The sequence below is a fragment of the Somniosus microcephalus genome, chromosome 10 (genome assembly GCF_052327205.1).
Source record: "Somniosus microcephalus isolate GS21.2 chromosome 10, FLI_Smic_1.0, whole genome shotgun sequence".
Classification (NCBI taxonomy): Eukaryota; Metazoa; Chordata; class Chondrichthyes; order Squaliformes; family Somniosidae; genus Somniosus; species Somniosus microcephalus.
In genome coordinates this window covers 228,242,567-228,261,508 of record NC_140996.1, presented here as the reverse complement: position 1 = coordinate 228,261,508, position 18,942 = coordinate 228,242,567, and the positions used below count along the sequence as shown (strand labels likewise).

Below are 18,942 nucleotides of genomic sequence, written 5' to 3'. Positions count from 1 at the left end.
TGATTTTTGCCGGTGGCTCGAGCATTCCGGACAGTTAATCTCCGGGTAAACCAAAGTTTCCTGTAGCCACATAGCTGTACAGAATTGTTCCTCACATCCTTTCTCGAGACCGATTTCAGTAATTTCTACAATATGTTAACTCTCTATCTATTATCACTTCTATCATTCATTAAATTTTTTCTGCTGCAGTAGAACTTGCCCTTGGGGAACTAATAAGTAGGGTGGGGTCCATAATAGGGTAGATTGTACATGGTGGAAAGAGTAACCGAGATGGGCTAGATGACCCGTGCTTTGTACTGATACGCTGATCCTCTGTGGCATTGCTCATGGGTAACCCAGGGTTCAGAGAACAGTTGTACTGTTTAGCTGCTGATTTGGCTACCATTGCACCACGGCTGACACGGAGCCACAGTTACAGTACTTTCTGCAGTTTTGGGTGCCGTGTTGCAGAGCTTACATTAAAACCGGAGAGAGGGTACAATGTCGATTCACCAGAGTGATGCCGGGGATGGAGAAGTGTAGTAATGAGGGAAGACTTGCGATACTGGGACTGAAACCACTGGAGCAAAGAAGGCTGAGGCAAATTAATCCAGCTTTTTAAAATTATAAATTGTTTTGATAGCATGCACAGGGAAAGGCCATTGCCTCTAGTTGGGGAGACTGTAACCAGGGATCATGAATTTAAAATTCAGTGAGGAGAGAGGTTAGATTAAGCTTTCTACAGAGGGTTGTTGGAGCTTGGAATGCTTTGCAACGGAGTGACTGAGGCAGAGACCATTGCATCTTTTATGGGAAAATTGACTAAATATTTGAAGGAGAGGCAGTTACAGGGCTATGAGGAGAGAGCAGGGGCAACGGTATTCGTTTTGGTTGCTCAACCAAAGAGCCAGCGTGGACACGATGGGCCAAATGGCCTCCTGAGGTATAAAGTTTATGGTTCTGTAGGTTAATTTTCCATTTTTGTATTTTATTTTTTAAAAAGACTGCTCAGTTGTGATTTGTTGGTATTTTATACACAGGGCATTGAATGCTCTCAAAACCTAACCAAGAAAAAGAAAGACTTGCATTTCTATAGCGCCTTTCAAGACCACTGGGTGTCCCAAAGCGCTTTATGGCCAATGGTACTTTTGCCTCCAATTTCCACCCTTCCCTCACCTTCACATGGTCCATCTCCGACTCTTCCCTTCCTCGAGTTCTCCGTCTCCATCTCTGGGGATAGGTTATTGACCAACATTCACTACAAGCCCACTGACTCCCACAGCTACCTGGACTACACTTCCTCCCACCTCGCCTCCTGTAAGGACTCTATTCCATTCTCCCAGTTTCTCCGTCTCCGCCGCATCTGCTCCAACGATGCCACCTTCCACACCAGTGCTTCCGACATGTCTTCCTTTTTCCTCAACCGAAGATTCCCCTCTACTGTGGTTGACACAGCCCTCGACCGTGTCCGTTCTATCTCCCACACTTCTGCCCTCACCCCTGCCCCTCCCGGAACAACCACAGGGTCCCCCTTGTCCTCACCTTTCACCCCACCAGCCTCCACATTCAACGGATCATCCACCATTTCCGCCACCTCCAGCGTGATCCCACCACCAAACGCATCTTCCCTTCCCCTCCCCTCCCCTTTCAGCATTCCGTAGGGACCGCTCCCTCCGAGACACCCTAGTCCACTCTTCTATCACCCCCAGCACCCCTTCCCCTTCGCCCAGCAGCTTCCCGTGCAAGCGCAGGAGATGCAATACCTGCCCTTATACCTCCCCCCCCCCCCCCCCCCCCTTCCCACTGCCCAGGGCCCCAAACACCCCTTCCAGGTGAAACAGTGATTTACTTGTACTTCTTGCAATCTAGTATACTGTATTCACTGCTCACGATGTGGTCTCCTCTACATTGGGGAGACCAAACGCAGATTGGGCGACCGCTTTGCGGAACACCTCCATTCAGTCCGTAAGGGTGACCCTGAGCTTCCGGTCGCCTGTCATTTCACCGCCCCATTCCCACTCAGACCTCGCCGTCCTCGGGCTCTTGCATTGTTCCATGGAAACCCAGTGTAAGCTCGAGGAACAGCACCTCATCTTCCGATTAGGCACTTTACAGCCTTCCGGACTCGATATTGAGTTCAACAATTTCAGATCATAACCTCGGCCCCTATTACATTTTAATATATTTTTTATCCACACCTTTGTTTTGTGCCCTTCCCCCTTTTTCTCTCTCCCACATGGCAGCTGTCTCTCATTCTGCCAGCGCATTTCACACCTCATCTAGAGCCGTCTTTTGTCTCCACTAGTCCGATCACCATCTCGTCTGGTTTTGAATACCTCTTAATGTCTCTTCACTTCTCTTTTGTTCTCTCATCCCCATTTCCCAGCCCCCAAACTGGCCTTTTAATCGGTTTCATTTCCTGTGTTTTCTCAGTTCTGACGAAGGGTTTCGACCTGAAACGTTAACTCTGTTTCTCTCTCCACGGATGTTGCCTGGTCTGCTGAGTTTTTCCACCATTTTGTGTTGTTATTTCGGATTTCCAGCATCCACAGTATTTTGCTATCGTACTTTTTGAAGTGTAATCACTGTTGTAACAGCAGCCAATTTGCGCACAGCAAGCTCCCACAAACAGCAATGTGATAATGACCAGATAATCTGTTTTAGTGATGTTGATTGAGGGTTAAATATTGGCCCCAGGACACCGGGGAGAACTCCCCCTGCTCCTCTTCGAAATAGTGGCCATGGAATCTTTTGCGTCCACCTGTGGGAGCAGACGGGGCCTCGGTTTGACGACTCATCCGAAAAACGACACCTCCAACAGTGCAGCACTCCCTCAGCACTGCACTGGAAATTTCTATGTGATGCTGAGGTAATAAATGTACAAATTGATGCACCGGGTTTTTTTGTGAAAGGGAAGGCTTTGTGCACTGTGTAACAAAATCGTAAACTCTTTTAAAAGGAACTATTATGGTTTGATTTTAATTACACAATGCACAGAGGAAATCTTCCCATTTTATTACACCTTCATTAGCTAGCAGGAAATCCATGACCGAGGTCACCGACTATTCTTTTGTATTAATTGCAGTTGCACTAACTTTTTGTTTATTATTCATTCTCTGGGTGTGGGAGTCACTGGCAAGGTCAGCACTTACAGGAAACTCTCTTTTATCCAGCACCGACGGGACCGGCGCGTGGTGCCAGTTTATCAACAAGTCCGGATTACAGAGAGTTATAGTTAAAAGGTACGAGAGCCCTGTACACGGCCACAGATCCAGCCTTCCCTGCTGCAAGAAGCCCGGCCACAGACCAAGTGTCCCTGTTGCTTAGCAACAAGTGCAGGAACCCCCAATTACACAGCCAAGAATCAAGAAACGGCCACTAATATGAAGAAAAACTTACCTGAACCTACTCCTGAATTTTGTCGGTTAACCGAGATTTCCGGTTGTTTGGGTGCCGGTAAATCGAGAGTTTCCTGTAGTACCCACCCCTCGTTGCACTGAGAAGGTGGTGGTGGAACTTACTGACTTGCTAGGCCACTTCAGAGGGCAGTTGAGAGTCAGTCACATTTAGTGTGGGGACTGGAGCCACACACAGGCCCAGACCATATAAGGATGGCAGGTTTACTTCTCTAGACATTAGTGAACCAGTTGGGTTTCAATGACGATCTGATGGCTTCATGGTCACCGTTTACTGGCTCAGTAACTCCTCCAGACCAGTTCCCTGACACAATCAGCAACCACTTATTTTCTGCTGCTTGTTTCTTTGTATTTATCATGGCGAGGGATGGCCAGTGTCAGGTAGTTGATCAATCTTTCTGTTTTTTACCCTCCGTGCCAATATCAGTCACTCCTAGGAAAGGTATAGCATGGCCAGATGTAGAGTAAAGCTCATTCCTCTCTATTGGAACTGTTACTGATGAGGGGTAAGCCATTTAGGACTGAGATGAGGAGGAATTTCTTCACCCAGAGAGTGGTGAACCTGTGGAATTCTCTACCGCAGAAGGCAGTAGAGGCCAATTCATTAAATATATTCAAGAAGGAGTTGGATATATTTCTTAAGGCTAAAGGGATCAAGGGATATGGGGAGAAAGCAGGGACTGGGTACTGAATTTGGATGATCAGCCATGATCTCATTAAATGGTGGAGCAGGCTCGAGGGGCCGAATGGCCAACTCCTGCTCCTATCTTCTATGTTTCTATTGAATGGCAGAGCAGGCTCGAGGGGCCGAATGGCCGACTCCTGCTCCTATCTTCGATGTTTCTATGTTACCATTTTGATTTTGTAGCAAAGCATTAGGAAGTACAACACCAAATTATGCATTTTCCTCTATTTTGGGTGGATTTTTTTTCTGTAAATTTACAAAGTGGTATTCTCAATACCAATAAATGACTAGCTCCAATTAGTACACTTGACAGATATGAACCCAACAGTATTAGAAGTTCCTTCGAGTCATCTACAAGGGTGGGGGGGGGGGGGGGGAGGGGATGATGGGTGTGGTTGGAAGGAGGCGAGGTGGATTGAAATTTGGAAAACAGCAGTCTATGTTTGGCGAGGTTTATTTGTAACCATGAATCTGAGCTGTGCATTCATGTGGAAGAGGCGGAATTACTTTATGCTCATCAGAATAAAGACTGGTTCAATATTCAGTTACATTACGTAGGATTACATGGGATATACGGCACAGAAACAGGCCATTCGGCCCAACCAGTCCATGCCGGCGTTTATGCTCCACTCGAGCCTCCCCCCGTCTTTCCTCATCTAACTCTATCAGCATAACCCTCTATTCCCTTCTCCCTCAGATGTTTGTCCAGCCTCCCCTTAAATGTATCTATACTATTCGCTTCAACCACTCCCTGTGGTAGCGAGTTCCACATTCTCGCCACTCTCTGGGTAAAGAAGCTTCTTCTGAATTCCCTATTGGATTTCTAAGTCTAGTTAAAGCATTTTAAAGCCTCGGTTTTTTCCACTCAAATGGATTCATGGTTACTTTCTGATAATAAATAACAGGCGCAGGGGCAATATAGTGGAGGAGCAGGGTGATGTGGCTAAGGATTCATAAAATGTCAAGCCATAATTTTTGTAAACACTTTGTTGCCACGAGAAACATTTGTTTCCTATTAAAGGCCATAAGGTTCTATCCATTTTCACTTCACTTTTTTTTAATTTAAAGAAGGAAAGCGTAGTAAAGAAACTCCAAGTTGTAACTTGCTGGTGTTTATAGTCCTCGAGACATTTTTATTGCAACCTCAAGGATTATCTTACATGGTATAGTTGTAGTGCCAATGAACCACTGACAATTACACATACCTCATGTATTGATTTCAGCTAATACTAATGAAAAGGTCCTTCAGTATCTGCCAGACTTCTGAAGAACAGTAGTTTATAGTCATGGATGAAAGTGCATTTCAAGGCAGTGGCATATAGATTTATTAATAGCATCCGTAGAAGTGGATTGAAATCATTGTAACAAGAACTTGCTCTTCGACAGTGCCATTAATGTCGAGAACCTTCTTTAGGAGAATCCGATACTGAGCAGGAGTTGGTCGAAGAGTTCCTGAAGGGGACTGAAGGCATTGTTGAGGTTTCAAGAGGCTTTTGAAGATGGGTAGATGTGGTTCAGAAATAGAATTCTAGAATGTGGGGCATTTATGACTGAAGGTTCTATCTCAAAGTTTGGTGGGGGAGGCACCTTCAAAAATCAATACAAGAAGAATAAAGGGGATGAGCTCAAAAGTCGAATTGGAGGAGATTGGACATAAGGTGTGGAGTAAGGCCATTGAATGATTTGTAAACCAGGATCTATATTTTGTTATTTGTGCGCTGCAAAAGGAGGGGGGGGCGGAGGGGAGACTTGGTGGCGATTGGTGGAACAGTGATGGATGAGCATTGCATAGTATGAGAACACATCTGGGGTTCAGGAGAATTTGGAGCCACGGACCTTGGAGAGATTCAAGAAACCAGGCGTGAAGCTGTCTAAAGCGTGTATGATGTTTTCAGCAGGGAGGAGGTAGGAATAAAAGTGAACAATGTTACAAAGGTGGAAATAGGGGCTCTTTGTGATTGGTAAGACTGGGGGGTTTAAAGCTCAGCTCGGGGTCAAACAGGGCACAGAGGTTATGCACCATCAGGTGCACCCTGATCAAACAATCCAGAATGGGGGCTGAAATCGAGGCTAAGGTGGGAAGTTTCTAACGGGAGCAAAAACAGTTAGTCGCTTCACATTTACCAACGTCGAGCTGTAGCAAGTTCCAGTTCATCAGGACTTAAATGTCACAGCATTAGCGATGAGAAGCAAACATCTTAAATGCTGGAAATCTGAAGTTAAAAACCGAGAATGCTGAAAATGCACAGCCGATCAACAGCATTGGGGAATAAAGACATGTCACCATTTCACCTCCAATTCACATTTGGCCAAAACCAACTACTATTGCAGGATCATCCTAGACTGTAAAGACAACACTAAGCTCCTTTTTTCTCTGACCAACAGCCTGCCCAGATATTCTCAGCGCCACCCCGACCCCCCCCCCCTCTCTTTCTGACGTATATTCTGCCTGCCAGTGACTGAATCAGCACGCAACTTCCATGTGCATGCTGCTGACACCCAGCTCTGCTTCTCTGCCCCTCCTAATCTCTCTCTCTCCCTGTCTCTGCATCCATTTCCACGGTATTCATTTCCATCTGTAAAAGTGCTATACAAATTCAAGTTATTGATAAAAATAAATATTAATCCTTTGCCCATAAGAATCCTGGGAACCTCATTCTCAAACTTACGGAGAGGGGAGAGGGATAGTCACTGGCCTTTCCACCCCACCCTGATGGGATAAAAGTCCTTGCTGTAAGGGTTCTATGTGAAATGAGTTTGAACAGTCTCAAACCAGTTACTATTCGGCACTTGCCAACATCACAAAAAAAGATTGGCATACTGGTCAATGTGGAGTGCTCTTCTGAAGTTGAGCCTGTGATATGTTTGGTCAGAGAACAAGGAGCTTCGATTCACAAGGTTGATGCTAGGGACGAAAGCTTTAGTTACGAGGAGAGACTTGAGATTTTTGTGACGCTTTCCGCTGGAGCAGAGCAGGCCAAAAGGCGATTTTATTCAAGGTTTTTAAAATTATGAAGGGTTTTGATCGTGAGCAGGGAAGACTATTTCATCTGATTGTTTAGTCAGAGAGATCATCAATTTAAAATCCTCACAGTGAAGAGAGGATTTAGATGAAGTTTCTTTCTGCAGAGGGTTGTTGCAGCATGGAATGCTTAGTCACGGAGTGACTGAGGCAGAGACCATTGCATCGTTTAAGGGGAAAATTGGATAACTTTAAAGTCGAGGAAACTACAAGGCTTGGGGGAAGGAGCAGAACCGTGGAATTAGTTTTCAGTTGCAAAGAGCTGGTACAGACATGACGGGCTAAATGGTCTGTGGTGTGAACTTCTGTGGGTTCCCTTTTCTGTGTTTTTCATTTTTAAAAAACTGCTCAGTTGTGATTTGTTATTTATACGATGTGTGGTGAATATTCTCAAAAACCCTATCCAAGTATATTTGCGTAAGATGTACGCTGAAGCTGAGCGCGTTGATGTACTGCTGGGTGGGGAGACTTTGTGTTGTACAGCATATTTATTTGCAAGGACTTGGTTTAATTCTGCTACACCACCGAAAGAAAATCTTCCCATTTTATTTCTGCCTCCTCCTCAATTTGGAACAAATCCACCAATCTAGATTGCTGACTATTTCCATACTAATTAAGTTTGCTTGCTCCAATTGGCTCAGTAACTCCTCCAAACCAATACCCGTATCCTTGCTGTAAAGGTCCTGCACGAAATGATTTTGGGCAGCCTGTATCTATCTGCATCTGTCCGCGCTGTACCTGACTTCGGTGGTTTACCGCGTTAGAGGCACTTTGTAAGTGCAACTTGTTGTCGGGTGCTCGGTGCCTGAAATGCCAAGAGTTCCATTTCTCAGCATCAACATTCGTCACCTTAATGAGCACAAAACCAAATAGTTAAAAGCTGGACCTCGCTCTGTGCCACCCTCATAATGGCCTAGTCAAGAGCAGAAACTCTGGGGGCACGATCATTGTGTTCTGCCCTTACGTTGGTGGTCCAGGACTGTGAGCCACCACATTGTATTGCATGGTACTGTTGCTAATTCAGAGAGGCATGGTGCAGACTGTTAGAACTGTCCAAAAAATCCTTAGTTGCAAAAGGTTGGACTCTGTTTAAAATGGAAGGATCCAAAAACATCAAAGTCCTGCAAAGAAGATATTTTGTTTCTTTAAGGGATTGGCTCATTGGGTCCATTTTCCTGCTACTAAAAAAAAATCATGTGTTCCTGCATACCTCAGTCTTATATTATTTTGCACTAAAAACATGTATTGTTGCAGCAAACTTCTCCTTAGAGTTTAAAACTGGCTACAGTGCATGCTACCAATTAAACGTGCCAGGTGATGAATTGGCCAAGTTCAGCCCAAGGGCAGACTTGTACACAATGGCCCTTTAACATTGAGGCCATCCTAAAGCAAACATTCAATCTCCTGAAAGGGCAAACCTCAAGTAGCCTGACATGGGAAAGTTTATTTTATTTTGGTGTGGAATGAAAAAGCAGAATTATTAATGAATTCTTTTTGTTACAGCAGCTGACATTGAATTAATTTTTTTCTTGCGGGGTGGAGGTGGGGGTAGATGGTGTTCATCAAATGTGCATCACTCGAGACCCTTCATTTCGCGGCAGGATTGACGTAGGAATAAAATCATCGAGCTGTAGCAAAGCATGTGCGTTTCCCTCCAGGTCTCAAACTCGGTCAGCAGAAGATGCTTCTCACTTGGCCACGGTCTCATTCCTTCCCCAACCGCCCCCCACCCTTCCCAACCACATAAGATCAAAGCTGATACAGCCTTAATGATAATGTAGTTGTGTGCTTAAATCTGTGCTCGCAAGACAGTATTGTGTGCTGCATTATCCAGCCCATGCAGTGATTGCTGAGAGTTTTGTTTCCTGCGGAGTTTCCATGCACTTGCAGTCATTTTACCAGTAAATCTGTGGCTTTTTCGATAGCAGTTAACTTATTCTAAACCTTATAAAATCTTTACTGAACATGCACTAAAGGGAAAAACTTTTGGGTGTCTGTTGGATGAGCTGTTTATCCAGTGAGTGGGCCCATCAGTGCCACCCGTTCGCTGTTTGTGTTATTTAGTCACCACGCTTGCTTCCATAACAGTTGCTGCATTTTGAAGTAACCCTTCAATGTGAAGCACATTTGAGATGTTTGAGATATGGTGCCATCTGAAGGCATGTTATATTTTGTTGTTCAGCTGCCCAGTGAGTAAAAAATGTTTTACTCCTATCTATCTTAGAACATAAGAACATAAGAAATAGGAGCAGGAGTAGGCCAATCGGCCCCTCGAGCCTGCTCCGCCATTCAACAAGATCATGGCTGATCTGATCCTAACCGCCAATCCACTATCACAGAACCATCTCCTGAATCTAACAGAATTAGACACACGAAATAGGAGCAGGATCAGGCTAAACGGCCCCTGGGCCCGCTCCGCTACCCACAGGGCCATGACCGATCCAGACCTGGACTCCTGTCCAAATTCCTGCCCGCTCCCCGTAACCCTTAATTCCCTTTACTTCTAGGAAACTGTCTATTTCTGTTTTAAATTTATGTAATGATGTAGCTTCTACAGCTTTTTGGGGCAGCATATTCCATGGACCTACCACCCTCTGAGTGAAGTAGTTCCTCCTCATCTCAGTTTTGAAAGAGCAGCCCCTTATTCTAAGACTATGCCCCCTAGTTCTAGTTTCACCCATCATCGGGAACATCCTCCCCGCATCCACCCGGTCCAACCCCTTCACAATCTTATATGTTTCAATAAGATCGCCTCTCATTCTTCTGAACTCCAATGAGTAGAGTCCCAATCTACTCAACCTCTCTTCATATGTCCATCCCCTCATCTTAAACCTCAGTAAGACAGTACATCCAAGGAAATATGTCATTTGTCCTGTCCAAGAGCGAATAGAACTTTACCATTTTTTTTTTGTTCGTTCATGGGATGTGGGCGTCGCCGGCAAGGCCAGCCTTTATTGCCCATCCCTAATTGCCCTTGAGAAGGTGGTGGTGAGCTGCCGCCTTGATCCACTACAGTCCGTGTGGTGAAGGTCCTCCCACAGTGCTGTTAGGGAGGGAGTTCCAGGACTTGGATCCAGTGACAAAGGAACGGCGATATATTTCCAAGTCAGAATGGTGTGTGACTTGGATGTGATGGTGGTGTTACGTGGCCATCACTTCTTTCAGGAGGACATTGTAAGTAGCTGCATAGTTAGAGGCGTACGGTGCAGTTACCGTTTTTGTAAATTACATTTGTCAGTCTTCATTTTCCATTGCTTTCGCAACTGTTTGGGTAGAATTCGGAAGGAGGGAAAGTTAAAGGTCAGTGGTGAAAATGTAGAACTAAAAATTACATGGGTTGACTGACATCTGTGACTTTTTAGGTAAAGATGATGTGTGAACAAGAGTCTTCAATGTAAAGTGAGACGTGAGCTGATAATTGGACTAATAAACCATTGATAATAACAACAGCTTGTATTTATATAACGCCTTTAACATAGTAAAATGCCCCAAGGCACGTCACAGGAATGTTTTAAAACAAAACTTGACACTGAGCCACATAAGGAGCAATTAGGGCGGATGACCAAAAGCTTGGTCAAAGAGGTAGGTTTGAAGGAGCGTCTTTGAAGGAGGAAAGGGAGGTGGAGAGGTTTAGGGAGGTTGCTGTTGCTGCTGCAATATGTGGGAGCTGGTGGACACCATTGATGCTCACGGTGATCACATTTGCAGTAAGTGTTGGCTGCTCGAGGAATTCCGGCTCCGTGTTGAAGAGCTGGAGTCCGAGCTTCAAACACTGAGACACATCAGGGAGGGGGAGAGTTACCTGGACTCTGTGTATCACGAGGTATTCACACCAATTAGATTAATTAATTCAGATGTAGTCCGTGGCCAGGGTCAGGATGGTGTGACTAGAAGTGAGGCAGGTACGGGGATCCAGGAGGTAGTGTTGGAGGAGCCGCAGCCCTTGCACTTGTCCAACAGGTTCGAGGCTCTTACTCCCTGTGAGGTTGGGAACAGGGACTGCGGGGAGGATGAGCAACCTGGCCACAGCAGCGTGGAGCAGGGGGCCATTCAAGTGGGGGGAGTTAAAAGAAATGTTGTAGGGGATAGTATCGTTAGGGGGATAGATAGAGTTCTTTGCAGCCGAGAGCGAGAGTCCCGAAGGCTGTGTTGCCTGCCCGGTGCCAGGGTTAAGGACATCTCCTCTGGACTGGAGAGAAACTTGGAGGGGGAGGATCCAGTTGTCGTGGTCCATGTTGGTACCAACGACATAGATAGGACAAGGAAGGAGGTTCTGCTGAGGGAGTTTGAGCAGCTAGGGGCCAAATTAAAAAGCAGAACCACAAGGGTAATAATCTCTGGATTATTACCTGAGCCACGAGCGAATTTGGCTAGGACAAATAAAATTAGAGAGTTAAATGCGTGGCTCAAAGACTGGTGTGGGAGAAATGGGTTTTGCTTCCTGGGACACTGGCACCAGTACTGGGGCAGGAGGGAGCTGTTCCGTCGGGACGAGCTTCACTTGGCCAGTGCTGGGACTAGAGTCCTGGCGGATCATATAACTAGGGCTGTAGAGAGGGCTTTAAACTAACTAGTGGGGGGGAGGTGGCTAGAGAGCAAATAATAAAAATGACAACAGAGAAGGTCATAGACTTGGGTAGCAGTGGGGAAATTAAAAACCAGAGCGTGTCAGGAAGGGGCAGAAGGTATGGAGTAAAAGGTAAAGTAATAAAAAGGGCAAAAGCAGGAACTAAGTGTCACAAAACATCTTTGAAAGTTCTCTATCTGAATGCATGTAGCATTCGTAACAAAATATACGAGTTAATGGCACAAATAACTACATATGGGTATGATCTTGTGGCCATTACAGAAACATGGCTGCAGGGTGACAATGCCTGGGAATTAAACATACCAGGTTATTTAACGATCAGGAAGGACAGGCAGGAAGGAAGGGGAGGTGGGGTGGCTATGTTAATAAAGGAAGGAATCACTGTAATACAGAGAAATGATATTGGGTCAAAAGATCAGGATAATGAAACAGTTTGGGTGGAGGTAAGGAATAATAAGGGGAAAAAAACACTAGTGGGCGTAGTCTATAGGCCTCCGAACAGTGGCAACTCTGTTGGACGGAGTATCAATCAGGAAATAGTTGAGGCTTGTAATAAGGGAACATCTATAATTATGGGGGATTTTAACCAGCATATTAATTGGACAAATCAAATTGGGCAGGGCTGCCTTGAGGATGAGTTCATTGAGTGTATTAGGGATGGGTTTCTTGAGCAGTATGTAATTGAACCGACCAGGGGGCAAGCAACCTTAGATCTGGTCCTGTGTAACGAGACAGGATTAATTAAAACTGTCCTAGTAAAGGATCCCCTTGGAATGAGTGACCATAACATGGTTGAATTCCATATTCAATTAGAGGGTGAGAAGGTTGGATCTCAAACAAGCGTGCTGAGCTTGAATAAAGGAGACTATGAAGGTATGAGAGCGGAATTGAGTAGAGTGGATTGGGAAAATAGATTAAAGGGTAAGACGATACATGATCAGTGGTGTACATTTAAGGAGTTATTTTACAACTTCCAAAAAATATATATTCCACTGAGAAGAAAAGGGTGTACAAGAAAAGACAGCCATCCGTGGCTAAGTAAAGAAATTAAGGATAGTATTCGACTAAAAACAAGGGCATATAAGGTAGCCAAATCTAGTGGGAGGATAGAGGATTGGGAAAACTTTAAAAGACAGCAAAAAATAACAAAAAGATTGATTAAGAAAGGGAAGATAGATTATGAAAGTAAATTAGCAAAAAATATAAAAACAGATAGTAAGAGTTTTTATAGTTATATAAAAAGAAAAAGGGTGGCTAAAGTAAATGTTGGTCCCTTAGAGGATGAGACCGGGAAATTAATGGTGGGAAATATGGAGATGGCAAAAACACTGAATGAATATTTTATATCAGTCTTTACAGTAGAAGACACTAAGAATACCCCAACACTGGACAAACGGGGCTAAGGGGGGGGGGGTAGCTAAACACGATCAAAATCACTAAGGAAGTGTTACTCGGTAAAATAATGGGACTCAAGGCGGTTAAATCACCTGGACCTGATGGCTTACATCCTAGGGTCTTGAGGGAAGTGGCAGTAGGGATTGTGGATGCATTGGTAATAATTTTCCAAAACTCCCTGGACTCGGAAAAGGTCCCGGCAGACTGGAAAACTGCTAATGTAACACCCTTATTTAAAAAGGGCAGTAGACAGAAGGCTGGAAACTATAGACCGGTTAGCCTAACATCTGTGGTAAATAAAATTTTGGAGTCCATTATTAAGGAGACAGTAACAGGACATTTGGATAATCATAATTTAATAGGACAAAGTCAGCATGGTTTTATGAAGGGGAAGTCATGTTTGACAAATTTGCTGGAGTTCTTTGAGGAAGTAACGTATAGGGTGGATAAAGGGGAACCAGTGGACGTAGTGTATTTAGACTTCCAAAAGGCATTTGACAAGGTGCCACACAGAAGATTATTGCTTAAGATAAAAAATCACGGGATTGGGGGTAATATTCTGGCATGGATAGAGGATTGGCTATCTAACAGAAGGCAGAGAGTTGGGATAAATGGTTCATTCTCAGACTGGCAATCAGTAACTAGTGGTCTTCCACAGGGGTCAGTGCTGGGTCCCCAACTCTTTACAATCTATATTAACGATTTGGAGGAGGGGACCGAGTGTAACATATCAAAGTTTGCAGATGATACAAAGATGGGATGGAAAGTAGTGAGTGAGGAGGACATAAAAAACCTGCAAGGGGACATAGACAGGCTAAGTAAGTGGGCAGAGATTTGGCAGATGGAATACAATACTGGAAAGTGTGAGGTTATGCACTTTGGCAGGGAAAATCGTAGAGCAAGTTATTATCTTAATGGCAAGAAACTGGAAAGTACTGATATACAAAGGGATCTGGGGCTCCTGGTGCACGAAACTCAAAAGGTTAGTATGCAGGTGCAGCAAGTGATTAAGGCCAATGGAATGTTGGCTTTCATTGCTAGGGGGATAGAATATAAAAATAGGGAGGTATTGCTTCAGTTGTACAAGGTATTGGTGAGACCGCACCTGGAATACTGCATACAGTTTTGGTGTCTATACTTAAGAAAGGACATACTTGCTCTCGAGTCAGTACAAAGAAGGTTCACTCGGTTAATCCCGGGGATGAGGGGATGGACATATGAGGAGAGGTTGAGTAGATTGGGACTCTACTCATTGGAGTTCAGAAGAATGAGAGGCGATCTTATTGAAACATATAAGATTGTGAAGGGGTTGGATCGGGTGGATGCGGGGAGGATGTTCCCGATGATGGGTGAAACTAGAACTAGGGGGCATAGTCTTAGAATAAGGGGCTGCTCTTTCAAAACTGAGATGAGGAGGAACTACTTCACTCAGAGGGTGGTAGGTCCATGGAATATGCTGCCCCAAAAAGCTGTAGAAGCTACATCATTACATAAATTTAAAACCGAAATAGACAGTTTCCAAGAAGTAAAGGGAATTAAGGGTTATGGGGAGCGGGCAGGAATTTGGACATGAATCTAGGTTCGGATCGGTCATGGCCCTGTGGGTAGCGGAGCGGGCCCAGGGGCCGTGTAGCCTGATCCTGCTCCTATTTCGTGTGTCTAATTCTGTTAGATTCAGGAGATGGTTCTGTGATAGTGGATTGGCGGTTAGGATCAGATCAGCCATGATCTTATTGAATGGCGGAGCAGGCTCGAGGGGCCGATTGGCCTACTCCTGCTCCTATTTCTTATGTTCTTATAATTCCAGAGCTTACGGCCTTGGCAGCTAAAGGCACAGCCACCAATGGTGGAACGATTAAAATCAGGGATGCTCAAGAGGCTATAATTAGAGGAGTGCACAGATCTGTGGGTTGTGGGCCTCGAGGAGATTACAGAGATTGTTGGGGGGGGGGGGGTGGGCGAGGCCGGGGAGGGGCTGGTGGGAGAATGAAAGTATACAGCACGCTATCAACAAGGATCAACTGTTGTTTTCTAGTTTATTTCGCACTCGCTCTGCAAAATGGTGGTCCATTTTTTCCCAAGCAAACTTTATTCCGCTTCATACTTGCAAGCTTAGCGTCCAGTGCTCCCAGGTCAAGACACCAGCACAAGAGGGATACAGTTCCTGTGTTTGGGCCACCACAGCCAATTACTGCCCAGCCTGAGAGGAGCTTCACCTACTTGCTGCCCTGCTATTGTATGTGCTATTTCTCACTCTCCCATCGTGCTTACAGCCTTGATAGCTGATTGGCCCTTTCAGTAGTAATGGGATAAACGGTGATGATTTGAACGGTGTGGAATGTGATCCTTGGTGAGCTGCAGGCTTGTATTTATATGTGTACTGTAACGTTTGATCAAAATTCTAGTGTTTTGCTAGACAACCCTTGAAAGTCGGGGAGAAATTTTAGAACTTGGAGGCTACCTTTTGTTAGGTTTGATGCCTCCCACAGGACAGTGAGGGGGTTGGGCAGAGTCCATGAACAGCGGATTGTGAAACAAATGGACTTGACTTGTCAAGTGGCCTTTCCTTGTTGCATGGTTTGGCACATGTTTGTTTGTGTTTCGTTCAAACTTTGTCGCAGTCATTTTTTATTTGCAGTTGTAGAGTGTGTGTGTTTGTGGGGGAGGGCAATCATTATCCTAAAACTTTTTTTTCCCCCGGCATCTCGGTTATGTCACAACTCTACTGGAGAGGCATAACTATGTGATTGCATTCTTTCTCGGTGACCCTTTCAATGGCCCCTTTTCTGTTCACTCTGGCATACTTATTATGGCAGGAAGTTTTAACCGTCGAGAAGAGGGGACAAATTGAAGTCTGTATGAAAATGTAACTGAATAGCATCTGTTTCACGTAGCTGGTGTGTATCTCACAGATTTTAAGTGTTCACCATTTACCACGAGGAGTCAAGTGTTAACGAGTGCAGATTTGTGTGAAAACGTAAGACTGCAGTACCTCTGCAAATCAACTTGGTAATTTCATGACTTTTTTTAAAGCGATATTTCCATTGTTCCCCTTAGCCTGCAACATCTCCGGTCAATGCCACTATCATCAGTTGACTAGAATGAGAAGGGGAGGTGATCGTGTTATCCCCATGCCCTGATTTTCATTCTTGGTCACTCCCTGTGTTGGCATGACCGAGACACAGCCCCCCCGCCCCCCCCTCAGTACTCCCCGCACTGGGCGATGGTCTATGTGTGCCACATTGTATCATGAACTTATTTAACATTTGCAGTAAAACCCTGTTGCTTAGCAATAATTGTGATACATAGGAACATTGGAACAGGAGGAGGCCATTCAGCCCCTTGGTCCTGCTCGGCCATTCAATTACAGGAAACTCTTTTTTTTTATCTGGCACCGACGGGACCGGCGTGGTGCCGGTTTAACAAAAAGTCCAGATTACAGAGAGTTATAGTTAAAAGGTACGAGAGCTCCGTACACAGCAACAAATCCAGGCTTCCCTGTTGCTTAGCAACAGCTGCAGGAACCCCGGCCACAGACCAAGCGTCCCTGTTGCTTAGCAACAAGTGCAGAAACCCCCGATTACACAGCCAAGAATCAAGGAACGGCCACTAATATGAAGAAAAACTTAACTGAACCTACTCCTGAATTTTGCCGGTTAACCGAGATTTCCGGTTGTTTGGGTGCCGGTAAATCGAGAGTTTCCTGTAGATCACGGCTGACCTGTGTCTCAACTCCATGTACCCGTCATCTTTGTTACCCTTACCCAACAAAAGCCTATCGATCTCTGTTTTGAAAGCTCCAATTGTCCCCCCAGCATCCACAGCCTTTTGAGGGAGAGTTTTCCAGATTTCTACTAGAATTTTGTGGTTTTGTAACTTAATCCAGTTGGAGGTTTTTTTTAATTTATTAATCTTGGAGGCATGGAGTTCCTTCAATTGTGATGTTTATTCTGTGCTGCTAGTTTCCGGCAAAATGATTAATGAGAGCTAGCAAGGCGTAATTGATCTCGGTGTAGTTGACTTTTTGTTTCACTCAATAGAAAACTTCCTCTCCTGTCGTACTGACTCTCGCTGGGATAAGGTTTCACACTAGTGGCAGGGCAGCCCCTTGTCCAAGTGACCTGTGTGAGCGAGTCATAGAATCATAGACACTTACAGCACTGAAGGTGGCCATTCGGCCCGTTACGCCTGTGCTGGCTCTTTGAAGAGCAGTCGTGCTTAATTCCACATCCTCGTTTTTTGACCGTAACCCTATAAATTCTTCATCCTCAATTACCCGCCCAACTCCCTTTTAAAATTATTTATGGAGTCCACTTGCACCACCTTTTTCAAGTACAGGAAACTCTTTTTTTTATCCGGGACCGGCGTGGTGCCGGTTTATCAAAGTCCGGATTACAGAGAGGTATAGTAAAAAGTACGAGAGCCCCGTACACGGCCACAGGTCCAGGCGTCCCTGTTGCATAGCAACAGGTGCAGGAACCCTAGCCACAGACCAAGTGTCCCTGTTGCATAGCAACAGGTGCAGGAACCCCAGTTACTCGGCCACAGATCCAGGAACGGCCACTAATATGAAGTAAAACTTACCTGAACCTACTCCTGAATTTTGCCGGTTAACAGAGATTTCCGGTTATTTTAGGTGCCGGTAAATTGAGAGTTTCCTGTAAAGCGTTCCAGATCACAACTCTGAGTGAATAAAATTCTCCTCGTCTCCCCCCTCGATCTTTTTCCAATGATTTTGAATCTATGACCTCTGGTTATGACCCACTCGCCTGAGGGAATATTTTTTCCCCTCTTTACTCTATCAAAATATCTCATCGTCTTGAAAACCTCTATTAGGTCACCTCTTAACCTTCTCTTCCAAGGAGAACCTGTCTTTCCCAACTGAATGCTACATAGGAATTCAGGATAATGTTCTGTTCAAAGTTCAATTGTGTCTTGTGCCACTGATATGGTAATGTGAAACCGAATGCAATACAATATATACTTTACAGTCCTTGTTCCCCCCCCCCGCCCCCCCCCCCCCCCCAACACATACAACTTTATTAACTAGATTTTCTTGTGTTTGTATTCACAGGTTCCCTCTGTATCCGAGAGGAGGAGAAAGGTTTCAGTTTGAATATGGAGTTTATCTGCTCAATAAAAATATTGCACAGGTAGGTCTATGATGGCGGGGAGGCAGGACCTTGTGTTTTGTCGGTGCTTTCTGGGTAAGGAAACCCTGATTCGTTGGTGGGGGGAGCGAGAAGGCCATATTGGCATGAGTTTTACTGTTGCAATGCTAGTCGACTTCACCAAAATTGATTGCAATAGCTGCATTTTGACTATACCGGAGAGAAGTTTACATTAGTTAATTCAAATACTGTTACCCTGGAGAGCTGAAGATTGGCGTAAATGGATAACCAATGCACTATTCTTTAAAGGTTTTGACCTCCAGTGATTCATTTCTAGGAACATAGGAAAAATAGGAGTCCATTTAGCCCCTCGAGCCTGATCTGCCATTCAGTTAGATCATGGCAGATCTGTCTCTCAACTCCATCTACCCGCCTTGGTTCCGTAACACTCAATACCCTTACCTAACAAAAAAAAGAGAACTTTTATAATTTTGATACCCAGACTTGACTCTCCTATGGAAGAGGAAGTGGAGGTGCCCAGTGAAGCTAGGTGCTATTGTGCAGGGATTCAAAGACCACACGAGCTTCTCGCCTGTTCTTGCAACCATGCCTCACATTGTGCAATACCAGAGGCCTGGGAATACTGTCTGACACTGGAAGAGAACAACATTAGGGAAAATATATTTATGCTGGCTGTTTTTGAAAGTGCGAATTGCCTGTTGCCTCCATATTACTGTAAATGTATC

The 18,942-nt window shown here is 44.9% G+C and overlaps 1 protein-coding gene across 2 annotated transcripts in view; it reads left to right on the top strand.

Moving 5' to 3' along the window:
- The window catches only part of uvrag (UV radiation resistance associated gene), a 313,672-nt gene that overhangs the window by 233,706 nt on the left and 61,024 nt on the right, over nt 1–18,942 (top strand). For both annotated transcript variants that reach the window (XM_085999709.1, XM_085999708.1), the window contains one exon: nt 18,160–18,238. In XM_085999709.1, the coding sequence (XP_085855835.1) occupies nt 18,160–18,238 (79 nt within the window). The remainder of the gene's footprint in view (nt 1–18,159; nt 18,239–18,942) is intronic.